This window comes from Rhineura floridana, chromosome 1 (genome assembly GCF_030035675.1).
Source record: "Rhineura floridana isolate rRhiFlo1 chromosome 1, rRhiFlo1.hap2, whole genome shotgun sequence".
NCBI classification, from domain to species: Eukaryota; Metazoa; Chordata; class Lepidosauria; order Squamata; family Rhineuridae; genus Rhineura; species Rhineura floridana.
The window spans coordinates 177527773-177552583 of NC_084480.1; the positions used below are offsets into that span (position 1 = coordinate 177527773).

The 24811-nt window shown below is 39.6% G+C and overlaps 1 protein-coding gene across 5 annotated transcripts in view; it reads right to left on the reverse strand.

The window, feature by feature from the left end:
- Positions 1-24187, reverse strand: part of RALGAPA2 (Ral GTPase activating protein catalytic subunit alpha 2) — a 299150-nt gene extending 274963 nt beyond the window's left edge. For 3 of the 5 annotated variants that reach the window (XM_061587913.1, XM_061587933.1, XM_061587924.1), the window contains exons 1-3: positions 23646-24186; positions 10103-10213; positions 2753-2802 (exon numbers count right to left, since the gene is read on the reverse strand). In XM_061587913.1, the coding sequence (XP_061443897.1) occupies positions 2753-2802; positions 10103-10213; positions 23646-23751 (267 nt within the window). In that variant the 5' untranslated portion in view covers positions 23752-24186. Of the gene's footprint in view, positions 1-2752; positions 2803-10102; positions 10214-23645 lie in introns of all 5 variants that reach the window. The other 2 variants (XM_061587941.1, XM_061587904.1) reach the window with 1 other exon arrangement.
- Between the last annotated feature and the right edge of the window lie 624 nt (positions 24188-24811).

The window sequence follows — 24811 nt, forward strand, 5'->3', positions numbered from 1 at the left end:
CCATATATGGCATGCCATGACTGAATAGGCCCTTCCTCTGGTTACTACCCACCTGATCACTGATGGTGGAGGCATTCAATACCCAGGTTGTAAGTTCTATAAGGCTTAAGATTAAAGCTAGCACTTTTGAATTCTGCTTGGGAATCGACTGGAAGCCAGCAAAGCCGTTTTAAAATTGTCAAGGTGTTCCATCTGTCAAGTGCCAGTCAATATTCTAGCCACTGTATTTTGGACCAGTTGTATTTCCAAATTGAAACAGTTGAATTGTAGTATAAGAAGAGAGGTTCAGCACTGTCACTTGAGGACTGAATTGGCACATTGGTATGTTATCACACTACAGGTGTTGGTTGGCCTACCAATGCCAGGATGTCTCTTATCAGTGATAAAGGTAATTATCACCATCTGTACTTTTCTGAATTTCATTTCCTTCTGACCTCACTGTTCACAATCCCCAACCCCAAACCATGTATATATGTATCTTCAACTTAGGATAACACTACTTCTATCTGAAGAAGTTGACTGTAGTCCACAAAAGCTTGTGTATAATAAATTTGCTAGTTTTTAAGGTGCCACAAGAATTCGTTATTTTTGTTTCCAAGAAGTCTTTGAAAAGCACCCTCTCTCACACACAAACATACATACACATAACACATTTTAGTATATGCTGTAAAACATCCTAAAAAAATATGTCTGGCAGCACGTTATACCATTTTATGCAAAAGATCAGTGTTAGGTGCACTGAGGGATTATAGCTGAAAGGGAAACTTGGTGGACCTTAAGAGACACAGCCCATTATAAGAGAGGGACAGGGAAACTGAAAGATTAGTGAATCAATGTGAATCAACGACAAAATGAGGCACTGGCTTCTATGTGTGAAGCACCAGATAGCAAGTAGGCATTGAGGGCACTGTAACCTTGCTCCTTTGGGAGGCCATCTGCACTTTTTTCCATGGGAGAATTCCTAGCTCTTCAGTGATATTCCTCCCCTCTTTCTACCAGGGCCATTTGTTCCTTTGAAGTAGTTGTAAACGTGGGTAGGCTTCAGCTGTGACCTTGAGATACACTACACAATTATTTTTAATGCAAAAAAATAATTCTTAATTTCTGAAATCTAAGATATTTAAAGCTAATTTGTGAAATTTTATTAACCCCACTCACACAGAAGGAAGTGTTCCAAAATGTAGAATAATTATGTAAATCTGTTCTCTAAAATGTGTTTACTGATCTGGGATTTAGTTCAATTCTGATTCCAGATGCCAAACATTAATAATGCTAATTAACTGTTTTAACTAATTAGAACAGCACATGGGGGAAATTTTATTCCTGCTGACATAGGATGAAATATGCCAAACAAACAACCAATTAACTTAATCTCCTAGGGTTTACAAATACAAATATGTAATCCAGATGACATTTACACTGTTTCTCCATCTATTTGCTCTGAAGGATCTCTCAGTATGGTTTATAACTACTCCTTTCCAAAGACAAATTCTAATACTAACTACTCTTAATGAATCAATTATTTTTTAAATTGATTTTCAAAAGACATAACAAATTGTTGTATCTGGTACAAGCATTTTCCAAATAAAATAACCAAATGCAAAATATAAACCCATATAGTGTGATTCATTAAAAGGGTAAAGTTGCCAAATAGATTTGTCAGAAGGTAATATTCAAGATATTAGCATCTGAATGAGATCCTCATTCTCATTGCAAAACATATACATAGCCTCTCAACAGACCCATGTGTACATCTAGGGCAAAGCGTCTCATCTTTTTTTTGTTAATGAAGTTAATAAAGGGAAACCACATTTTTTCAAGCTTGTCATATTTTGAAAGACCACAAATCACCCTTTTTGAGTTAAGCATTTTAATAAGAATAAATTAGTTCAATAAGAATATTGAATTAAGCATTCTGACAGAGCAGTTTCCCATACCCTCTCTAACCAGCCTGAGTACAAAGGTCCTGTAAGATCTTTGCAATGCCTCACTATTTCTATGCAAGCTACAGCGAGCAATATAGCTATCAACTCTCTAAGGTTTACCTTGGGATTCAAATACTCTCTAGAGGTATCTGGATGCCCCATCTTGTCGTCTATAGGCTGACCCTTTTAATGCAGTGTTTGAAGAAACACTGTGGTTCTCAAATGAATAGAGACAAACCCCGCCTCTTGATAACCTCTTAATAAAAGTAATAACCTGTAGAATGCTAAACCAATTCATCTGGAGACAGTGTAATTTTTCTCTTAGAGAGACTTCAGTTGTAGGACGGCCCCATTCCATTAGGTCTCTGACCCCAAACAAACCCCTCCCCTGCCAATCTCAAAACTTCTCATATGCAAAATGGACTTTGAAAAGGGATTTCTGTATCTCATTCATCAATACTACTTATTTACTTCTTACTTTTTTAAAAGTGAAATTTTAGACTGCGGTCCCCTTGCTGGCTATGGGCCTAATACAGTAGTACTGTGTACCACCTTCTTAATGTCCTTGCAATACAAGCACAGACTGCAGGGAGTCTTATAATCCCACATTACTTTCCCAGTAAAATCACTGAAATTGTGATTGCGTCTTAGATGTCCACCCAACTTTTTAGAAATCACTCAACACAATTTAGAATAGTATCAAATAGTCACAACTTAATTTATCTATAGAGTTTGTGGGGGCAGAAATGTTTGCAGAAATATACCTTGTGCATTATTTTCGTGAAAGAACCATGATGTTGAGTAAGTACTGAAACGTAATAACTTACTTCAAAAAGAAAGAGAATTGAGTCCAGCTCCTCCCTTTGTGATTTATTCCCTGGGGGAAAAGGAATGTTTCCAGTCACTATGGATAAAGACAATATGCCACTCTGATAACAAATTCCATTAGACGATCAACTTTCAAATTCAGTGTTCTCATTAATAAGCCTGTACATACAAAATTATGATATTCATAATGAAATTTGGAGATTCACCAGCGTATCTACTATCCAAGAGTTTGGCCACGGCAACAGTATGAAGGAGCAATACTTGTAGTATACTGTGTCACAAACAAATTAATGATAAATCTTGGCTTCTGCTTGAATTTTCCTTCACCTGTTTGCTCTAATAATTTATAGCCTGCAAAGTGGCTCTCTGTCACCTGAGCTGTGTCTTAACGACAGGAGGAGTATTCAGTGAATACAGCAACAGAGACAGAATGGGGAGCAAAGTGAAGAGGAGTCCAACAAGTATGAGGAAAAGAGACTGGCCTGGTGCATGACATGGTAAGCCAAACTATGTTCTACTATGACCGTGTAAGTGCGGCTCACAGAGTGGAGCTTACAGTCGCTTTGGTCTTCCCTGATCCTTTTTGCTGCCATGCCACAGTGAGCTAAGCCAAGGTGTACAGATGTTTTTAAAACTGCTACAAATGAAACGCATAACTCAGTAGGTATATCTCAGGAACGGAAAATTGGAAAAATAACTTTGATACATAAGAAAGGGAAACCTAGGGAAGATGTAAAATCATATAGACACATTACATGGTTTAAACTTTGACTATAAAATATTAACAATTTTAATGAACCTAGTCAATAAAATAATACCAAAGCATGCCCACATAGGCCAGGTCAGATTTGTTAAAGGAAGATCACTAGCAGCAATATAAGAATGATAAACATAGTAAATTATTTCACCAAAACTGAATTCTCAGCTACATGTGTCTTTTTAAATGCCAAAAGGGCACCTAAAAGGAGGCCCCTTTTTTCAAAGGACTGTGTGGTACATCATGGTTTTAGAGAGAATTTTTGAAAATGGCTGACATCACTAAGGACATATGGTGATGGGCAGGAGGACAAGATTTAATTCTGCATTGGCTGCACAATTCTGTTCCCAGCAGCGGGATTTAATCCCAACTCACATACATGAGCTACTTCGAAGAGGCTTTTGCAAAGACTTTCAGACAACTCCTATGCTCTCATATGCTCAAATAGGAGCACAGGGGCTGTCTTAAAGCCTTTTGCAATTCTTCCCCTCCCTTTTTAAGCCCCTAATCTCTGAGAGATAAAAGAGCAGGATGGGGGAAAGGCTTTTGCAAATCTACCCCTTTCTCTTTAAATCCCCAATCTTAGAGATTTAAGGGAAGCACAAGGGATTTTGACATTGTAATGATGTCATGTGATTGACAGATGGGCAGCCCCACCCACCTGTCAAATTTGGCCTGTGAGGCAGATCCTGATAAGGATCTGACCCATAAAACCAAAAAGGTTCCCCTGCCCTGCTCTACATTAAGGTTAAACAGACAAGCATCACCAATAATTTACCCAGGGAGAGGAACGAGGCAGCATACCCCCTTGTCAGGAGTATTATTTATCCTGTCATTAGAATTGCTAGCTGAAAGTATTAGACAGCACAGTAGGATCAAAGGTACCTGGATAAAATGAGCAGACAGTAAATTTATACACTGATGACATGGCAATTTCCTCCCTGATGTTAGCAAATCTGGGAAAGAACTAGAAAAAGTTTTACAGAAGCGTGGCTAGTTACAAACTTATTGTGAGATATTACCATTGAAATTAGAAGTAGATAAAATGGAGGATGGAAAGTCTTCTGGCACCCAGGTTAAAATCAATGGCAGGGAAATGGCAAAAGATAATTGTCACCTTAATATGACAAAGGAAAAAACCAAGAATATCCCATATAATCAAGACGGCGGAGGGGCCTAGGCATACAGAATATCAGGTGTTATGATGCTGCAGGCCTAACATTGTTAACATAATGGATTAATACAGTCCAATAGAAATACATTTAGTCAAAGCAGATATTAAAAACCTGTTATGGATGAGTAAAAATGGAATTGGGAATGTTAAATAATGAACATTTGTCTTGACAACTGGAATCAACAGAGGCAAGTGGTAACACCAAATACTTCCTCTCTAGCCTCAATGATAGATAATAAAAGGTTTAATCTGGATGCGCATTTGAAAAATTTCCAACTATCAAAAGATAATAGGCTGGAAACATATCAAGAATGGGAACAGATAGGAAAGTATGAGCAAGTGATAAATAAAAGTTCTATTAGCAGAAGGTGACCCATCAACCAGACACAGCAAATAGGAATGTCCCTCAGAGGTATTAGTTACTTCTCTTTGTAGTCTTCTTGCATGCTTGTGTGAATGTACTTAATATTCCTTTTATATGCTTCTGTGAAGGGCTTGGTGCATTTCAATAAAGGTTTTGTTAAACTATGACCCAGTTGTCTTGATTATATCAATTGCAGTCCAGTGGGTGCACAAAGCCCGAGGAACCAGAAAGGCTAAATTGATAAGGAGGACTGTCTTGGTACCTCATTAAAAATCCTGATAAAATCTAAATCCTACCCAAGAACATAAGAACATAAGAAGAGCCTGCTGGATCAGGCCAGTGGCCCATCTAGTCCAGAATCCTGTTCTCACAGTGGCCAACCAGGTGCCTGGGGGAAGCCCACAAGCAGGACCCGAGTGCAAGAACACTCTCCCCTCCTGAGGCTTCCGGCAACTGGTTTTCAGAAGCATGCTGCCTCTGACTAGGGTGGCACAGCACAGCCATCATGGCTAGTAGCCTTTGATAGCCCTGTCCTCCATGAATTTGTCTAATCTTCTTTTAAAGCCATCCAAGCTGGTGGCCATTACTGCATCTTGTGGGAGCAAATTCCATAGTTTAACTATGCGCTGAGTAAAGAAGTACTTCCTTTTGTCTGTCCTGAATCTTCCAACATTCAGCTTCTTTGAATGTCCACGAGTTCTAGTATTATGAGAGAGGGAGAAGAACTTTTCTCTATCCACTTTCTCAATGCCATGCATAATTTTATACACTTCTATCATGTCTCCTCTGACCCGCCTTTTCTCTAAACTAAAAAGCCCCAAATGCTGCAACCTTTCCTCGTAAGGGAGTCGCTCCATCCCCTTGATCATTCTGGTTGCCCTCTTCTGAAGTAAGTATATACCATTATTATGCCATTTTAAATTACAAATGAGGAAATGCAAATATCAAAACATATCAATCACAAATATTATTTATTTTATTATTTATTTAAGACGTATACAGCTTCTCAGGCAGACCTCACAATACAATATATAAAATTAGAGAGAGAGAGAGAGAGAGAGAGAGAGAGAAAGCGCATTTTATTTACTACGACATGTTGGATACTTTAAAAATACCTTTAAAAAAATGGGAACATCTAGGAGTCATTCAGTTGACTGGTATGGTGTCCATTCAAAATAACAAGAGAAGAAATGAATAAATTGAATTCAGCACTTCAGTATATAAAAAAGAATGGGTACCTGGTCTAGGGATATATTGTATGCTACTATGGAAAGTTTAATATGTTAAGAAAAGCTTTGGTAAAACTAATTGGAAAGGATCCAAATGAACAAATCTTTTCTGTTATACAGTAGCATTTTTTGAATATTTTAGGACATCTTTAAACATGTATTTAATGAGTTGAATTACTGACTTCCGGGAAGGGTGACTTAGCCTGTGCCTGCTTTTGAGACGGGCTCCTGCCTCAAAAGAAGCTTATTCAGATATATCAGTCAGTTTTTTCTTTTTTTTTTGACTGATTAAACTTCTCCCGGGTAGGGAGAAACGAAGAGATTAACCTCAAAGCCTATTTTTGTTGGGACGACCAGATCTCATTAATTTATGGGACGAGGTCCAGCCGACGAAGGTGGGACGGATTTTCAACAGCAAGCTCTATCTGTTAAAGCGAACGTTCATCTTATCTTCTAAGAGAGAACGCACTAACAGGCAAGCACCCTTCTTTCTATATTTTTCTTTTACTTGACTTAAATTGTTGCTGTTTAAAAGAGATTTGCCAGATTGATCGGTTTTTGACATCTCACTGGGGAGCCATAACTTCTCTCTGCTACGCACTAATTAATAGCTTATCTCTGTTTTTGTTGCAAAAAGCTGTCCTGGATTTGCATTCTAAAGATATACACAGAAGAGGGATTTCTATTCCAGATTTTTATTTTGAAGAATATTATACTGTCTGAGACTACTCTCTTTTTGGTCTATTTTATTTTGACGAATCTGTTTTTTGACGACTGCCATTAATTGTTTCGATCCTGGGAACTGCATTTTGTTTACTTAACTATGGAGAGATAAGGCTGTCTGCTCTGTTTATACTGTGATGTCACCAAGTTTGGAGTATTAACCCAATTGTTGCTGAAATAAGAAGTGGTTTTCCTATATTTTTCTTTTAAAATGGCAATTAAGAAAGTGGCTGAGAATCTGGAAATAACTATGTTTCAGAAAATAATGGATGAGATTGAGATAACGAAACAAAACCTGCGACAGGGTTGTAAGGAGCTGAAAATTGAATTGAGTAAAATGACGCAGGAGATTAAAGATATAGGGGTCCCTGTGAGAGAGGTGACCCTGGAAGGGGTCCCTGTGAGAGAGGAGACCCCGGAGATTGGAACAAACGTGGAACAGGAAAAAGATTTGGAGTCTATGGACTTTAGAAATAAAATCTATTGTTTGGAGACACAGGAGATTAAAGACATAGGGGTCCTTGTGAGAGAGGAGACCCTGGAGACTGGAACAGGGGTCCCTGTGAGAGAGGAGACCCTGGAGACTGGAACAGGGGTCCCTGTGAGAGAGGAGACCCCGGAGATTGGAACAAACGTGGAACAGGAAAAAGATTTGGAGTCTATGGACTTTAGAAATAAAATCTATTGTTTGGAACTCAATGTTATCTCTGAAGAAATTAATGAAGATTCTAGAGACAAAGTTATCAATGGCATGGATAATCTTCTGGACTGGAATGATGTGATGGAGCCCAATATAGAGAAAATTTATGGAATTAACTGCAGCCATGTAACAATGGAAAAACTTTCAAGAGATGACCCAGTGTATTTTGAAAAAAAGAACAGAGATATGATTTTACAGCAGTATTTCAGCAACCTATTCAGAATGGATGGCAAGAAAATATTTGGGATAGAGGTAATTCCCATCAGACTCTTACTATATGACTATGGCTTTGACAGCAAGATTATTATGGAATACTGATAATGGAAGATTGGATACTGAAATTACTGGACTTAACAAGACTACTGAAGATGGAAGATGGAAAATGGAACTAATAGGGATAATAGAACAATGGCTACTGAAATTACTGAACCTAACAGATTCTGATGTGATGGATTAATTGAAATGTTTATTTTGACTATGGTTATGACAATAAGATTATCATAATTAGTAATGAGATGGATTAATTGATATGCTTATCTGGAAAAAAAAAATTGATAGATATATTTCTTAAAGAATTGAAACCTCTCTTTGACTTTTTGTGGAAAGAATAAAGTAATGTTTATGAGATTTGATGATTAAGTAAGATAACTATTGGAGGAAAGTGATTTTATAATATGACTTAAGAGACAGGATTGTTATATATTATAGACTTATAACTGATCTGATCTTTGACAAATGGGAAGTCAATATTTTACTCTTTATTTTTTATTTTTATTTTTATTTTTATTTTTTTTTTTTTTGTTTAACTATTTTTGATTTTGTTTTTTGTCTTTGAATGTTTTATGATTTCGTCTTGTATGTTTTATGAAAATTTGAATAAAAATTATTGAAAAAAAAAAATTTAATGAGTTGAATTACTATATTTAATGTTTAAAGATATTCATGAAATGTTAACTATTTAAGATACTTTGTAAAACAATTTGTATGGTATTGCAACATATTTAAGGTGCACTGTATGTAAATATTTATATAACAACAAATGGGTTGTATTCACCTCAATTTTACTCAGAGCAGAACTATTCAAATGAATGACTGTAAGTTAGTCATGTCTGTCAATTTAATTTCAACGGGTCTTCTCTGAGTGGAACTAGTACTGCTCACAACCCATTATTTTTTGTGTTAAAAAGCATAGCCCATGGAATTTGGGGGGCAGCTGTGTGTACTAAGTTACTCTTCTAGCCCAATATTTCAACCTACAGAGATTCTGTGGAATTTATTTCCCTCAAGTTTTCTAGTTTACTGCACACTTTAATACACTGGGCAAAATCATCACCAAAGCACCCTTTCTTGTCCTTCTTATGGAATAACATGCAATGGCACATATACAGGCATACCCTGCTTAACATCGCTTCATTTAACGTCGCCTCGCTATAACGTACATGCTGCATACGCCACCATACCCCGCTTAACGTATGCGCGCTTCGCAATTACGGACACTTAATGGCATGACGCCGCTGCCATCTAGTGGCGATTGCAGTGCAGTACATGCATAGATAATTGCTTCACTTTAAGTACATTTTCACTTTACATACACATTCCGGTCCCATTGCGTATGTTAAAGCGGGGTATGCCTGTAGTCCACTGACTCTGTTCTACCAGGCTTCTCATATGCCCACTATATCCATGTTCTCATTTAGCACTAGCTCATACATCTTGGCTTGGAGCTTTCTAAGACTAGCATTTCTAAACTTCCTTTGTGGATGCATTTTCCTCTGCAACCCTTTGTTCTCTTTAAACAGCTGTCATGTCTTTCCGGATTGTCATTGCCAAGTTGTATCCTATCCTCATTCTTCCATCGGACCTGCTCTGTGATATTAAACACCAGCAATCTAGTTCCATCATGGCTCAAGTGATTTTGGTCAAGCTTGGTTTGTCCCAACATGTTGCCCAGTGTCTAACAAAACTCATGCCAGACACCAACACCTCATCCACACATTGTTCTGCTTCTTTTTTTACCCCCCTCAAAAGCCCTTCTAAAAACAGGAATATCACATAAAAAATATGTTGGGAGAGGGGAAACACTGCTTCTTTCTCATGTTAAGCAGAGCTACGTTTTACCACAAACTGCCCCATACTACTCTTCAGCTGACTAAGGAGATGCAACAAAGTTTTCAAAATGTGTATCTATTTATTATGTGATTATGGATTATGATTATGGTGCTGGCACTTGACGTTCAGATTTGCTGAGCTTTCCTAACTTGTAGCATTTTGCCTTATTGATTACTGAAGGCATTTAAGATATGCAAAGAAGCTGATTTTTCGATTTAGAAAAAAGTATATATATGTCAGTATTGAGCAACTTAAAAGAATGCCCTAAAAGAATCCCACCTAAAAATTCTTACCTTTTTGTTTCAAGCTGGTTTCTAGTGTCAGGAAATTTTCATAGAAGATAAAATAAATCTGAGAATAGTTGACCTCAAAAAACTGTTTAAGTTCACTTCCATCCACAACATCTGTAAAAGTAAAAAAACAAGCAAAGCAAAGCAAAAAGATAAGTATCATCAGCATACAAATGTAACATTAAAACATATATAGCAAAATAAAGCAGCAGAAAGCCAACAGTAGAAGTATTAATAGAAATAATGGCTACAAGGTACAATAATACATAAGGAGGCAGTGTTCAGATGGCTTGAAACTTAAAACACCTAACTTATTCAAGACTGCATCCATTCAGTTAGACACACATGGCCTCTTCGTAATCTGTTAATAAAATAAATGTTACCTATTATTTTTTAAAGCCATAATTCTAGATCCTATAACCCAAGATTTATCCCACATCACATTATTTAAACCTGTGCTTATTCAAGAGTGGCACAAAGTCACTGGCCTGATTGCATTAGATGAGTAAGAACCTCCTTCAGGCAACTATGTAGCAAAGCTTTTCTAAACTGTAAAATAATGGGTTTGTTCTTATCTTCAGGTTATCAATATGTCACGAATGATTGACAGATATATGCAAATAGGCAGGCATGTTTGTAAACTACAGTAGTCACTTTTGTGGACTTATTTGCAAGACAGCCTAACCCTAGCATTAAAGAGAACATTCAGACAAACAGAAGTGTGGATAAACAGAAATGCTATCTACACAGTTACGCTAAATATATATACATCTTCCATCCCAACCCTGTGAGACTGGTATGCACACAGAAGTTTACCTCCATGTGCATCTCCACTGCTGGATCAGGAGCCATTCACAAAAAATGGTGTTGTGCAAGTGGTTTCCAGGCTGAGCCTTGGCATCCAGCACCAAGACATGGTCCCAGATTTCCCAGCACTGGATCAGAAATCATGGGTACTGATCACCTATGGAAGATCGGGCCTACTGCATGAAGGCTCTTCACAATGCATTCACTTTAGCATAAGGTCTAACTCCCTCCTTTGCATCTTCTGAAGCCACTTGCTCTTCATGCACTTTATTGTAGTGCACTTCCCCCACACACACACTATAGTACACTGTGGACTAGACCATACTAGGTGATCTATACACAAATGACATGCAGGGCAAGATTAGGCCCAATGACCCTTCACCCAGTCCAACCTTATGACCACAGCATAGGTTGGCTCTTCTGTGTGATCTACAGAAGGTGGGAGGGATATTTAGAGTGTTGTACTAGGACCTAGACGATCCCCATTCAGCCATGAAGCTTACTGTGTGGCCTTGGACCAGTCACAGTCTTTCAGCCTAACCTACCTCACAGGGTTGCTGTGATGATAAAATGGGGAGGGAAGAACCACATACACCACTTTGAGATCCTTGGAGGAAAAGTGGGATAACATAAAATAAAGTATCTTAATATTTCTCCTTTGGAAGCAAGAATGAGATATAAATTTAATTAATATAATACAAAAATTACAATTCCTGATCTTTCAGGGAAATTATAATCCCACTGAGCATTGGCCTCCTACCTTCTCCACTCTGGAAGAGAGGTATTGCTTTGGGAAATCCAGGTGACAGGCAAGTGTGCATTCTTCTAGTTAGACAATGATTTGTACACCTTCTAAGAGCACATGGAGCCAGTTACTCTAATCTGTACCACAGTAAATTTATGGACTGATTATTGAAATACATTCCATGTACGGCTCCCTTTAAAATGATTCAAAAGCTTCACCTATAACACAGCTGTACAACTGCTGGGGCCATATTTCACCTATAGCCCGTGTGCAATGACTTCATCTTTGCTTCTGGGCTTGTAATAAGGTGTCTCTTATTTCCTATACAGCTCTAAGTGGGAAGGGCCCATCACATTTTAGGCCATACCATCTCATGTAGCAGACTCCCAATTTGCTGCTACTGCCTTTTAACAAACTCTGCTCATGGTTCTGCAAACCAGAACCATGGATACACAAAGCAGCACTCACTATGGGTGCACCGGAACCATGGAACAGGCTCCCCAAAGTGGGTTACCAAGTCCCACCCTTGTAAACTTCTAGAAACTTTAGAAAGGTTTGCTGTTCAAGTAAACAAAATTATACTCCACCACACAATAGCTGCATTTAAACTATGCACCACTGCATTTAAACTATGCATAGTTTCCCTGAACTATGATTGAGTATTAGCAATGAACCTAGACAAGCCTCAGGCTCTCATGTTCCCTTCCACCCCTCTTCCGCTATGACTGCCAGGAGGAGGGTGAAAGCGTTCACTCCCGTTTTTAAAACATTAACTACATTTTAAAGGAACCTCTTAAAGGAACAGAAGGAACTAATTTTAACAATGGTTTCTTGAAACAAGCATTAGGGGTTGAAGTTGGCTTGTTTCAGTAAACCACAGTTAAGATGGGGGATGTCAGAGAATTCCACTGGAAACAGGAGCAGAAATTCCCACAATTTGCATGTTTGTTAAAGATCAGCAACAGAAATCACACAAGTGAATACCAGCAGCATTTGCTCTCATTGTTTTTTAGTCGGCAAATGTTATATAAATAACTATGTTATGCACTGCATTGTTCTTAAAATTTTACTTCCACAGAAATGCATTGAAATTAATTACATAGTTAAATACATATGTTTCAGCCACAGCTGACCACAATGAATAACACAGATTTTAGCAGAAGCTGAACTGTACCGGCACAGAAACAGTGCTGATCATAATGAACCCAGGACAATATGGAAAGCACTGCCTCCTTTCATCCCTAGTTAAGACTAACCACACTTTGTCTACAATTAGTAAAAAAAAACAGAAGCAAAAGCTTCCCATCTCCTCCTCCCAGCCCACCAGAAGAGGAAAGGAGAGGGAGAAAGCTTGCCTAGGCTAATTCCCATTATGGTAAACCATAGTTCATAACTGTATCTGAAGGCAAACAATACCTTCGATTAAGTAGTCTTTGTGCATGCTCAAAGCAGAGTTCAGAAAACTGATGGGTCTCTTCATTCTGTATGACTATTTCATTAGAGACAGCCAGTGTGGTGTAGCGGTTAAGGTGGTTGACTATGACCTGGGAGACCACATAGCCATGAAGCTCACTGGGTGACCTTGGGCCAGTCACTGCCACTCAGCCCCATGAAAACTCTATTCATAGGGTCGCCATAAGTTGAAATTGACTTGAAGGCAGTACATTTACATTTATTTCATTAGAAGTAAATCTGAGAAGGGAAGCCAGTGATGCAAACAAATTGCATGGGTGGATAAAAGACTTCTGGAGATCTGTGGCCAATGCACCCTTGAAATCAGGGCTGTGGAGTCGGAGTCGTGGAGTCAGAAGCAATTTTGGGTGGAGACGGAAGAAATGTACCGACTCCGACTTCAAAATAAATTTTGATTGACAATTAAAAAAAAAAATTCAAAATGTCAAAGAATCTTCCCATGAAGTCAGCTGTAGTTGAGCATTTCACCATAACTCAAGATGGAAAACATTTTGTGTGTCAGTGTGTGACCCAGGACCCAGATGAAGACAAATGCTGTGATGCCAAGATCAGCGCATATTCAGGCAGCGCTAAAAATGCTCCTATGAGAGCTTCCAATTTAAAAAGACATTTACAGCCCTTTCCAGGGCTGTGGAGTTGGAAGCAATTTTGGGTAGAGTCGGAGTGAGACAGTAGAAAAATAGAGGAGTCGGAGTTGGAGTCGAAGGTTTGGCGTACCGACTCCACAGCCCTGCTTGAAATAGTGTGCTTCTCAACTGATAGGATTAATTTCAAGCATTTTGTATATAGTATTGCAACAGCAACTTATATTTATTATCAGCACTAAGCATCCTCTTACCAATACCACATTCCTCTAATAACAGGATCCAAATTCATATGCAAGCCCAAGATACAGTGAAATGAAAACATTAGGCTAGTATTAACTTTCCCCAAATACACATAAAAATCCCTCTACATTTTGGTCACAAATAAACAAAAGCACTAATACTGTATTAGCACAGTATTTACTTTAACAAAAAAAACTATAAAATTTATTAAAGTACTCCATTTAAAAAAAAATCAACCCTCATTCAAGTACTCAAGTCCTTATGGTGAATGCTGCTGAAGTATACAACATACATAACTCTATTTCAGGATTGGAGATCCTCTGGCCTAAGGGCATAATTAGGCCTGACATGGGCCCCAGTTAGGGCCAGGAGACTCTTTCCACCCCAAACCACACTTATCTGCTCCACACCAGATGACATATGTGATCAGGTGAGGGGTAAGCGGAGATGCAACTGCCAATGCACAATCAGGAGCCAAAAGTGTGCTCTGAATTGTGTATTGGTAAGGGAAGAGCGGTGAGAACAAATCAACTGGAATTGGCTATGCTACTAGGTTCCTAACGGAGACCTCCCCAGCTAGCCAATCCTTGGAGGGGCATGCAAAGAGACTTGCTCAGTGCTTTGAAGTGCCAACAATTAACTGCTTGGCAGTGCTTCTAACCACTATACAGGGGGTTTTTTTGCAAGCCCTCCTTGGCATATGAAGTTCCAATAATTGTTGGGACTTCAAAGTACCCCATCACCTGGCATCATCATATTATTGACAGCTTGGTGGCCCCAGCCACCAGTCAAACTTGGCCCACGTGATGTAGAGGAGATACGAATCTGGTTTTATTGGTGCTTACCTCAAGGCTGCAGGGTTTTGTTTTGCTTTTAATGTAAAGCAAAGTTATTTATATTACTTAGGACAACATCCAAATGACACTGAAATAATAGATAATACTGTTTTGTAACAATTTGAATGCACAACTAAATGCTCATCTTTATAGACAAACATTAAAACAGCACAGGAAAAAACCCTTGCTGCCTCTGCAGGTAGATCAGACTAATTCTATTAAGAATTACTCCATGAATAATACTAAAAAACACAAGCTCAGACTTTGAAAGAACAACAACATTTAATTGCCTGTGTAAGGGCCAAATTTTAGAAAACAATGGAGATCTGGAACAGGATCTCATGTCTCTTTCAGGCATACAAAGCAAATAGCAGCTTCCGGAAGAGGAGGATTCTCACCAGGAAAATGGCAACAGTTTCCAAATAAATGATCTCCATCACTCACAAAACTACTTTTAAAGACTCACTTGAGTCCAAAACTCAGCTTGCAGGTCTGCTGGAGAGAAAAACTCACTGAAAAAATAGTGTACACATAATAGAAGCCATTTCCTTTTCAACAACTGTTGGTAAGTTTATAAAGCAATTGGGAAGTTCAGGGAGGGAACTGCTGATTTGCAGTTTCTAATCAACTCTGGTGAGCTGCACGTGTCTTTGGATGATGCCATCAAGAGTTGAAGAATTACAGGAAGCCCAGGTCTAGTACCAGGAGTAAGTCATATATAAGAATAACATTTGTTTTTAAGTGAACTGAAATCATTGCCAAACTATGGGGACTCTTACAGAAAGTACTCTGTGCCAGAAAAACACTTTCATCATTTATTATCTATTTTGCATTCTATTTCAGTTCATCTTTTGCATGAAATAATAGGGTGATGGGGGCAAGGAGAAAGAATAGAGAAACCCTGGGCGCAATCAAGAGTATCAGGTTAGAAAAAATAATGAGAGAAGGTTTTGTGCGAAACACTGGAGTTTATCCTGACCGTTAGAAGCCCTGCAAATGGATTTGATATTCTTACATGAACTTGCAGAACAGATTGAATAATTCATGACTCAGTATAAAAGAAAACAGATAGCACTTCCTCTGGTTTAACACATGACTAAAATAAACTAATGCAATAGGCATTCAAGTTTTAACTTGCACTTAGCTCCATCAAGAAGAGAATATTGGATCCCAAACAGACTTTCGATGCAATCTGAGAAACATCAGTGAATAAAAAAAAAAATTCAGGTAAAAGGCAAAATAAGTTGAAAGTCAGCTGAGGTCAACAGTCATGAACAGGCAGAGATGGAGTGCTTCAGCGCTAATGATAATTGTTAGAAACCATAATGGCAAGATGTGTTCCCCTCCTCAAAACCCACCTTTTCCACACAGCATTTAGCTTATCCTCTCAATTTTCATTTTCAAGTCCAATCAAGCTTTAAGTACCTGTTACCAGGGCTGTGGAGTCGGTATGTCAGACCTTCGACCCCGACTCCTCTATTTTTCTACTGTCCGACTCCGACTCCTTCATAAATGGCAAATGTATATTAACTAGTAATAACACATTTACTGTAGTAAAATGGTAGCACAAGGCATTTCATCACCACCATGTGAATCCAGAGCTTGGAAAAGTTACTTTTTTGAACTACAACTCCCATGAGCCCAATCCCTGGGGCTGATGGGAATTGTAGTTTAAAAAAGTAACTTTTCCAAGCTCTGGATTCACGCGGTGGTGATGATGAAATGCCTTGTGCTACCATTTTACTACAGTAAATTTGTTATTACTAGTTAATATACATTTGCCATTTATGAAGGAGTCGGAATCGGAGTCGGTACATTTCTATCGATTCCGACTCCACCCAAAATTGCTCCTGACTCCGACTCCACAGCCCTGCCTGTAACAGTTGGGACTCAGAATGTTTTCTTTAAAACATATACATAATGAAGACTACTTCCCTTCACCTGATATCTATGCATCTACGAGAAACACTATGTGAGTCATAGTTGTTTTTGTTGGAATAACTAATAGCATTTGCCCACATATCTCCTTCCCTGCCCTTGTTTTACACATACACACACACTAACCCTCCCTCCCTGTTTTGCCAGTTTCTATTTTAGATTGTATGCTCCTTGGGAGCAGGGACATGCTTATGAAACAACTTGGTTTGGACTAACATCATGTGGGGCTAATTCTTCAGGACTACTCAGAAATGTCCATTAGTAATCTAGCTGTTGTATTTTGTACTAACGGGAACTGGCCAACTAAAACATATTGAAACAACTGCACTGGCTACCATTCTGTTTCCAGGCACAATTCAAAGTGCTGATTCTTCCTTTAAAATCCTAAATGGATTAGGATCCATGCACCTACGGGGCTGCCTTCTGCTGCATGAACCGACATGCATTTTATCCGCCTCAAAAGTCCTTCTTCAAGTCTGCCACATTCTGAAGTGAGGTAAGTGATGACTGGAGAAAGGCCCTTCTCCATTGTGGTGTCCCACTTATGAAATGCTTTCCCTGTACAAATTTCCATTGTGCCAATTCTCATGTCTTTTTAGTTCAAGATGATCTTTTAATTGCCCAGGTTATTTAACATAAACTTTTAGATCAGCATTTATGCTGGACTTTCGTTTCGTTGACATTTTGTTGATGCTCCTGTTTATTTTGAATAATTAATTATACTATTCATGTTTTTATTTTTTTAATCTGTAATTTACTCTGAAAGTCTCTGAATTGAAGATGATATTTTTTAAGATCAAAAACAAGGATATCATGAATTTGAAATGAAAATGCCCTGATTGAGTTCTAGTTGCAACTACTTCCATGTTACTGGCTGTGCAAGGAGGGAGATCCACATTCCGTTGAAAGTAGCACAGTGCAGATAGATAACAACCGTAACTGAATGCAGACCAGATTTATGACCAAAGTCCCTAATCCAGCAGGTGGCATGTATGCAGTCTGCTTCCGCCAGTGGATCTACTTCTTTGGACTGGCGTGCAAATGTTTCAGTACACTGAGGTTCAAAGTGGTCAGGAACACAACTTCCTTTCCTCATACCCCTTGAAATGAACATCCCATCATTTCCTATCATTCCTTCTCTTCCACTGTGTCACAGGTGAATAGCTAAATTTCTCCTGATGCCAAATGTGCTGTGGGGAGGGGGCAGGGCCGGTGCCAGAGGGTGGCCAGGTTGGGCCCTGGCCGAGGGCCCCTGAAGGGCCCTCCTTAGGGCGGGTGGGTAGCGCTCCTGTTCTGCGATACGTGGCAGGGTCAGCTTCCGACCCTGCCACGGATCACAGAGAGGGAGCTCCCAGGCACCCCTCTACAACCATGCAGGCCTGCAATGCCCACCTGTATACCCCACCTACCTCTTCTGTTGGGGTGAATGCTGGCTGTGCTGCGCACATACCTGCCATCAACCAAGATGGTGGCAGAGGTTTCCCTAAGGGGCTGATGCCTCTGCTACCATCTTGGCTGATGGCAGGCATGCACATGCATATGCACATGTGCTGTGGGCACAGTGACAACCCCCTCAGTCCCTGCTTTGTATATTGCATAGAAATGGAGACTGCAATAGCACGTCTCAAGCTTCAACTTTCCCATTTTTAAAACTTTTGAATCCTCAGTATTGCTAAATATCAGATTTCTGGCTACTCTGAGTAAAATAAATGCAGCTGTTATCATAATATCCTTTTTCCATAGGTTCACCGCATATAGGTCACTGGGGCAACAGTGAAACACAAGTGAGGACACAATGTTGCAATATATTTCCCATGCCAAACAAGAGTGATACTCTCTAGGGCTCCAGTCAGCCTGGAACAAGAAGCTAATAGCACTGTTAGGGGAAGTTTCTGGAGGAGGAACCCCCCCCCCCAAATTCTACTTTCTCACCCTCCTGAAATCTTCCCCCATGTTCCTATAAAACATTCAAGGGCTCAGGCTACAGAGCACTAGTTCCAATAAAAGAGGAGTTTTCCTCTGAAAAGTTGGAACAAGAAAATACGCGCCTCTGCCTTTTCTCCCTCCCATAACCTGCCTACATAGTGCAAGGAGGGCAGGGGTTTTCTTTAACCTTACAGCCATAGTGTACATCTCCCTAATACTTCCTAAGTCTGAAATAGTTACTATCTAAGCTGTTATAAGCTTGATCAGCCTGATTCACCCCCTTCTCCCAGTTCCTTTTCCTCCTCTTTGTTTTCTCAAACTGACGCCCTCCAACGTTCTGTAGATCCTGGAAACTCATAGGTCCTTGTCAGGCCATTAAAAATATATATTACAAATGAATATTCTTCTGTCCATCTTGGCACGTGCACACACACACCCCATTATTTTTTTTATTAGTCCTTTTTTACTTCCAAACTCAACAAGGACAGAATCCCAAAGCTCATTATCAGAAGGCATCAGAGGTGAAATGTGCATCAAAGGTCATCTAGTACAACATCCTGCCAACGCAGGAAATCTACAACCACAACATCTCTGATAGGCTACTATTCAACTTAAAAACTTCTAATGAAGGAGAGCCTGTTCCACAGTTGAACAGTTCACGGTGTCAAAAAGTTTTTCTTAACATTTAAACCTAATTCCATTTGTTTCTCATGTGAACCAAATGCTTGCAGTCATAATCTCTGGAACAACAGTATATAAATTTTGTCCTTCATCTATGTAACAGTCCTTTAAATCACCTCTAGACTGTTTCTTCTCCAGGCTGAACATACCCAACTACTTCAAAACTTTCTTCATAAAGTCTCCTAGGCCCTCCTCTGGTCACATTACAGTTTTCAGTATCTTAAACTACAGTGCCCAAAACTGGACATCATTCTCCAGATAAAGTCTGACCAAAATTACTTCTTGCAATCTGGATACTATGGGTTGTATCCAAATAAGTTATATTCAGAGTAAACCCACTGCTGAACTTAATGAACCAAAGGTAGTCGCATTCATTAATTTTTATGGGTTTACTCCGGGCACGACCAACGATACTTCTTTTTTTTTTTTACAATAATTTTTATTCAAATTTTCATAAAACATACAAAACAAAATCATAAAACATTCAAAGACAAAAAACAAAACAAAACAAAAATGATTAAACAAAAAAAAATAAAATGTTGACTTCCCATTTGTCACATATCAAATCAGTTATAGGTCTACAATATATAACAATCCTGTCTCTTAAATCATATTATAAAATCACTTTCCTCCAGTAGTTATCTTAATTAATCATCAAATCTCATAAACATTACTTTATTCTTTCCACAAAAAGTCAAAGAGAGGTTTCAATTCTTTAAGAAATATATCTATCAATTTTTCTCCAAATAAACATGTCAATTAATCCATCTCGTTAATAATTATAATAATCTTATTGTCATAACCATAGTCCAAATAAACATTTCGATTAATCCATCTCATCAGAATCTGTTAGGTCCAATAATTTCAATAGCCATTATTCCATTATCCCTATTAGTTCCATCTTCCATCTTCAATAGTCCTGTTAAGTCCAGTAATTTCAGTGTCCAATCTTCCATTATCAGTATTCCATAATAATCTTGCTGTTGTAGCCATAGTCATATAATAAGAGTCTGATGGGAATTTCCTCTGTCCCAAATATTTTCTTGCCATCCATTCTGAATAAGTTGCTGAAATACTGTTGTAAAGTCATATCTCTGTTCTTCTTTTTTACAAAATGCACTGGCTCATCTCTTAAGAGTTTTTCCATTGTCACATGGCTGCAGTTAATTCCATAGATTTTCTCTATATCAAGCTCCATCACATCATTCCAGTCCAGAAGATTATCCAAGCCATTGATAACTTTATCTCTAATATCTTCATTAATTTCTTCAGAGATAACGTTAAATTCCAAACAGTAGATTTTATTTCTAAAATCCATAAACTCCAGATCTTTTTCCAATTCCACATTTGTTCCAATCTCCAGGGCTTGTATCTTCCCTTTATTTTTTCTTTTCTCATCTCTGATCTCATTCTCCTCTCTCACAGGATCCCCTATTTCTTTAAGCTCCTGCGTCATTTTGCTCAGTTCAATTTTCAGCTCCTTACTACCCTGTCGCAGGGTTTGTTTCGTTATCTCAATCTCATCCATTATTTTCTGAAACATAGTTACTTCCAGATTCTCAGCCACTTTCTTGATTGCCATTTTTAAAACCACGAAAACAAAGCAAAACAAAAATAAAGAAAAACCACTTCTTATTTCAGCAACAATTGGATTAATATTCCAGGCTTGATGACATCACAGTATAAACAGAGCAACCTGCCTTATCTCTCTATGTTCAAGAATGCAAAACAAATTTAGTTCCCAGCATCAAAACAGTTAGTGGCGTCGTGAAGAAGCAGATTCGTCAAAATAAAATAGACCAAAAAGAGAATAGTCCCAGACAATATAATATTCCTCGGAATAGAAATCAGGAATAGAAATCCCTCTTCTGTTTATTATCTTTAGAATGCACTTCCAGGACAGCTTTTTGCGACAGAAACAGAGATAAGCTGTCAATTTCGTGAATAACAGAGAAGAGCTATATCTCACCCAGAAGTTGTCCAAAGCCGATCAATCTGACAAATCTCCTTTTGCTGCAACAATTTAAACCAAGTAAAAAAAATAATAGAAAGAAGGGTGCTTGCCTGTTAGTCCGTTCTCTCTTTAAAGAAAAGATAAACGTATCGCTTAAACAGATAGAGCTTGTTAGGAAGTCCGTCCGGCATTGTTGGCTGGACCTTATCTCATAAATTAATGAAATCCAGTCCTCCCAACAAAAACAGGCTTTTGAGGTTGATCTCTACGTTTCTCCCTGCCCGGGAGAAATTTCATCAGTCAAAAAAAAAATGTTCTGACTGATTTATATCTGAATAAGCTTCTTTTGAGGCGGGAGCCCGTCCCAAAAGCAGGCACAAGCGAAGTCACCCTTCCCGGAAGTCACGACCAACGATACTTCTATTGATGCAATGCACAATTGCCGTAGCCTTTTTACTACCACGTCTCTGTTGACTCATGTTTAGCGTGAACTGTGCTAAAACACTAGATCCTTTTCACACTTATTGCCAGCAGTGGACATGTAGTGGGGCTGTTCTGCTCACTTGACCTCCTTCCAGCTGAATCATTGCAGCATACCAGGATGGAAAAGGGGAGGTGTGTGGCAGCAAGGTTGGCATGGCGTCATGTAAATTGCAAAAGGATTGCAGCCTTAATCTTGAAAGGATTCACCACAATTTACATTTCAGAAGTCTCATGGGGGGGGGGGGGCTTCGCTAACAAGGAAGAAATGTGTCAATGTCCACAAAGTTCGAAACAGCAACCAAGCATATGTAGGTGAAATGCATAACTAACCAATATAAACAGACCTCAATAATTCCAGCTAGATGTTGGCCTAGTTCTGATTAACACAGTAAACCTATGTCTGGGCTTCACCACTTCAACCTGCAGATAGAAGCTCACAGAACTGGACACACACACACACACCTCCACCTATAAAACTAGATTCCATGGAGAAGAGATCAAGCTTAGTCTCCTCTTAGTTTTCCTAGTTTGCAGGTGTTTTTCTAATGGAGCATTCAGTCATGTGAGCCCCATCTGCAGTCTGAAGCAGCACAGTTCAGATACACTGAGAACTAGGCCATTATCTTGTGCAACTTCCTGGAAGATCAGTGTTCTGTTCACTCACAGGAAGGTGATAAAGTTAGGTTGAAATAGTTGTTTATTTTACTCAATAGCTCTCCTCCCCATGCTGCTTGACACAATCCAGATAGCTCTGATTTCAGACCTTGTAGCACAACTTCAAGGTCTCTATGTAAGATGATCCAGCACATGCTGGCCCTGGACAGTCCACACAACAGACAGGAACCACTACAGGATCAATGCAGACTGTGCAATCCACACAGCTGATTTACTGTAATGAGTGCAGGAATAATATCCCCAAAGAAGAAGAGAATTTGTATACTTCCAGTATAGGGGAACCAGAGGAAGCAGCTATGTGGGGAATGTTCCTAGGATTAGATTTCTACAAGATGTTTTTGGTTCGTGTTTAACAAATAAAACCTCATATAACTGAACAGGGAAACCATTCCTGTTTGAAGATTTGTCTTCAACCTACTCACAGCATGAAATATCATTTACTAGAATTCAGTTTGCCATTTTTAATTACATTTTTAAAATAAAACTTCAACTTTTGAAGCCGGAAACTTTTTTAGGCACATGAATTGAGGTGGAAAGATGTTCACCACATCTTGTCCCTTGGTTATAATACACCTATTGTTTTGTCCCTTGTTCACAATACACCTGTCACCTCCTTTAGTTCCATGTACAGCCGCGTCTACTGATCTCCCTACCCCCATTACAACAATGTAGACTAATAGAAGTGATCACTCACACATGGGGAGATCCCTGTGAGAAGACAATGTAAGCAACAGAGATCAAAGACAAGACCTTAGGTGCAGACATGAAGTCTGGTATGGGAAAAGTATTAGCAATGGATAACGTTTTCACTGCTGTTGCTATCATGAATAACAACTTAGCATATGTACATAGCTATAGTGTACATATAGTGAATATTTTAAAGTACATAGTGGGTGTGGTCTTCTTATCCTTACAATAACAGAGTAAGTTCGTTCGGTATTATTATTTCCACGGTGCAGATGCGGAAGCTGGAGAGGTAGGAGCAAACCACTTTGTGGTATCAGGCAGAAGCGACATTCGAACTCGCGAACTCCTGGCTCGCAGCTCTGTCTCTTCACCCACTAGCGCCCCCGACCACTACCAGAGGCGACCCCACCCCCTGCGAATTCACCCCCTCCTCCTCCTCCTCCACTGGGGCTGCCTGCGTTTCCCACAGGAGGGTTGTCGGGGTTGGCGTTACGACCTCCCTCTCTCCACTCACCTATCAGCGCCCGGAGGTGCTTGAGACGAGTCAGGACGTCCTTCCGCGGGTCCAGCGCTTTCTGGGTGGACTTCTTGGCATCGGCGTGACCCCTCCGCGAGAACATCGTGGGATTGCTTTGTGTGTGCGAGAAGGGTGGGGGTCGCCGACAGCGGCGGCGCTGCTGCTAGCACCCACCGAGGACAACCGGGGGGGGGGGGCAAGGGTCGTCTGCCTCCTCCACAGCCAGCCTAGAACCAGAGGCAGAGGTGGGCGTTCAGTTACAGAGGGAAGAACGGGAGAGGAACGAAAGCTCCCGAGGGAAGTGGGCGGGGTCTGGTGAATGACTGCTGCTAGGCAGCGGCCGCTATAGGGGAGGGCGTCGGATGCTTCCCCCGCCTCTCTCCTATGCAATCCACTGGGTAGGACAGCGAGATGTGGAGATGCCCACGGTGGAGACAATTTTGTCTCTTATATGATTGTATTCTTGACTGTCCTTTCTTAAGGGCCCGAGGTTGGTTCGGGGAAGGGGAAAAGGCGCAACAAGGAAGCAGGCTAACCAATGCCTGCCTCGCTTTCGGTTCATCCGTATGTCTGGGAACTACAAAGTCCACGGAGGGAAACGGCGGCCATCTTAGAGGCGTGCCGGCGCGGGGCATGCTGGGAGGTGTAGTCTTTTGTGAAGACCGCAGGGAGGTTCTTCTTTGTCGTGCGCAAGCCGTGCATATTTAAATAGCAGCCCAGTACCTGTTCGCGTCATTACGAGCATTGTAACTTGATTGTAATCCTGCAGGCGAGACCTTTAATAAAATCTAAATGTAACCGTTGTCTTAATTGTTTTACAGCAGTTAATGGCTTTAGGCGCTTTTTAAATATTATCATTTATTGTAATTTTGTTGTTAAAGTTTGCACCTATATCTCTTAATATATCTAAAATTGTGGTTTGCTTACTGTATAGAGTTTTGATTACAAAACATATTGACTGACGTTGGAAATGAGTGTTGTAACGTCCTAAGTGTGCTTCTGAGAGGGGAAGTTCTAATGAACTCGGTATTACTTTCTTGTAGCTATGCTTTCAGTTAGGCCCTAGTTTAGCAAATATGTTGAAAGGAAAAATCTGTTTTGGACTTGTTAGATATTCTTCGGTAAACCCCAGGACCCTATGGAAGTGGTTTCATTATTTGGCT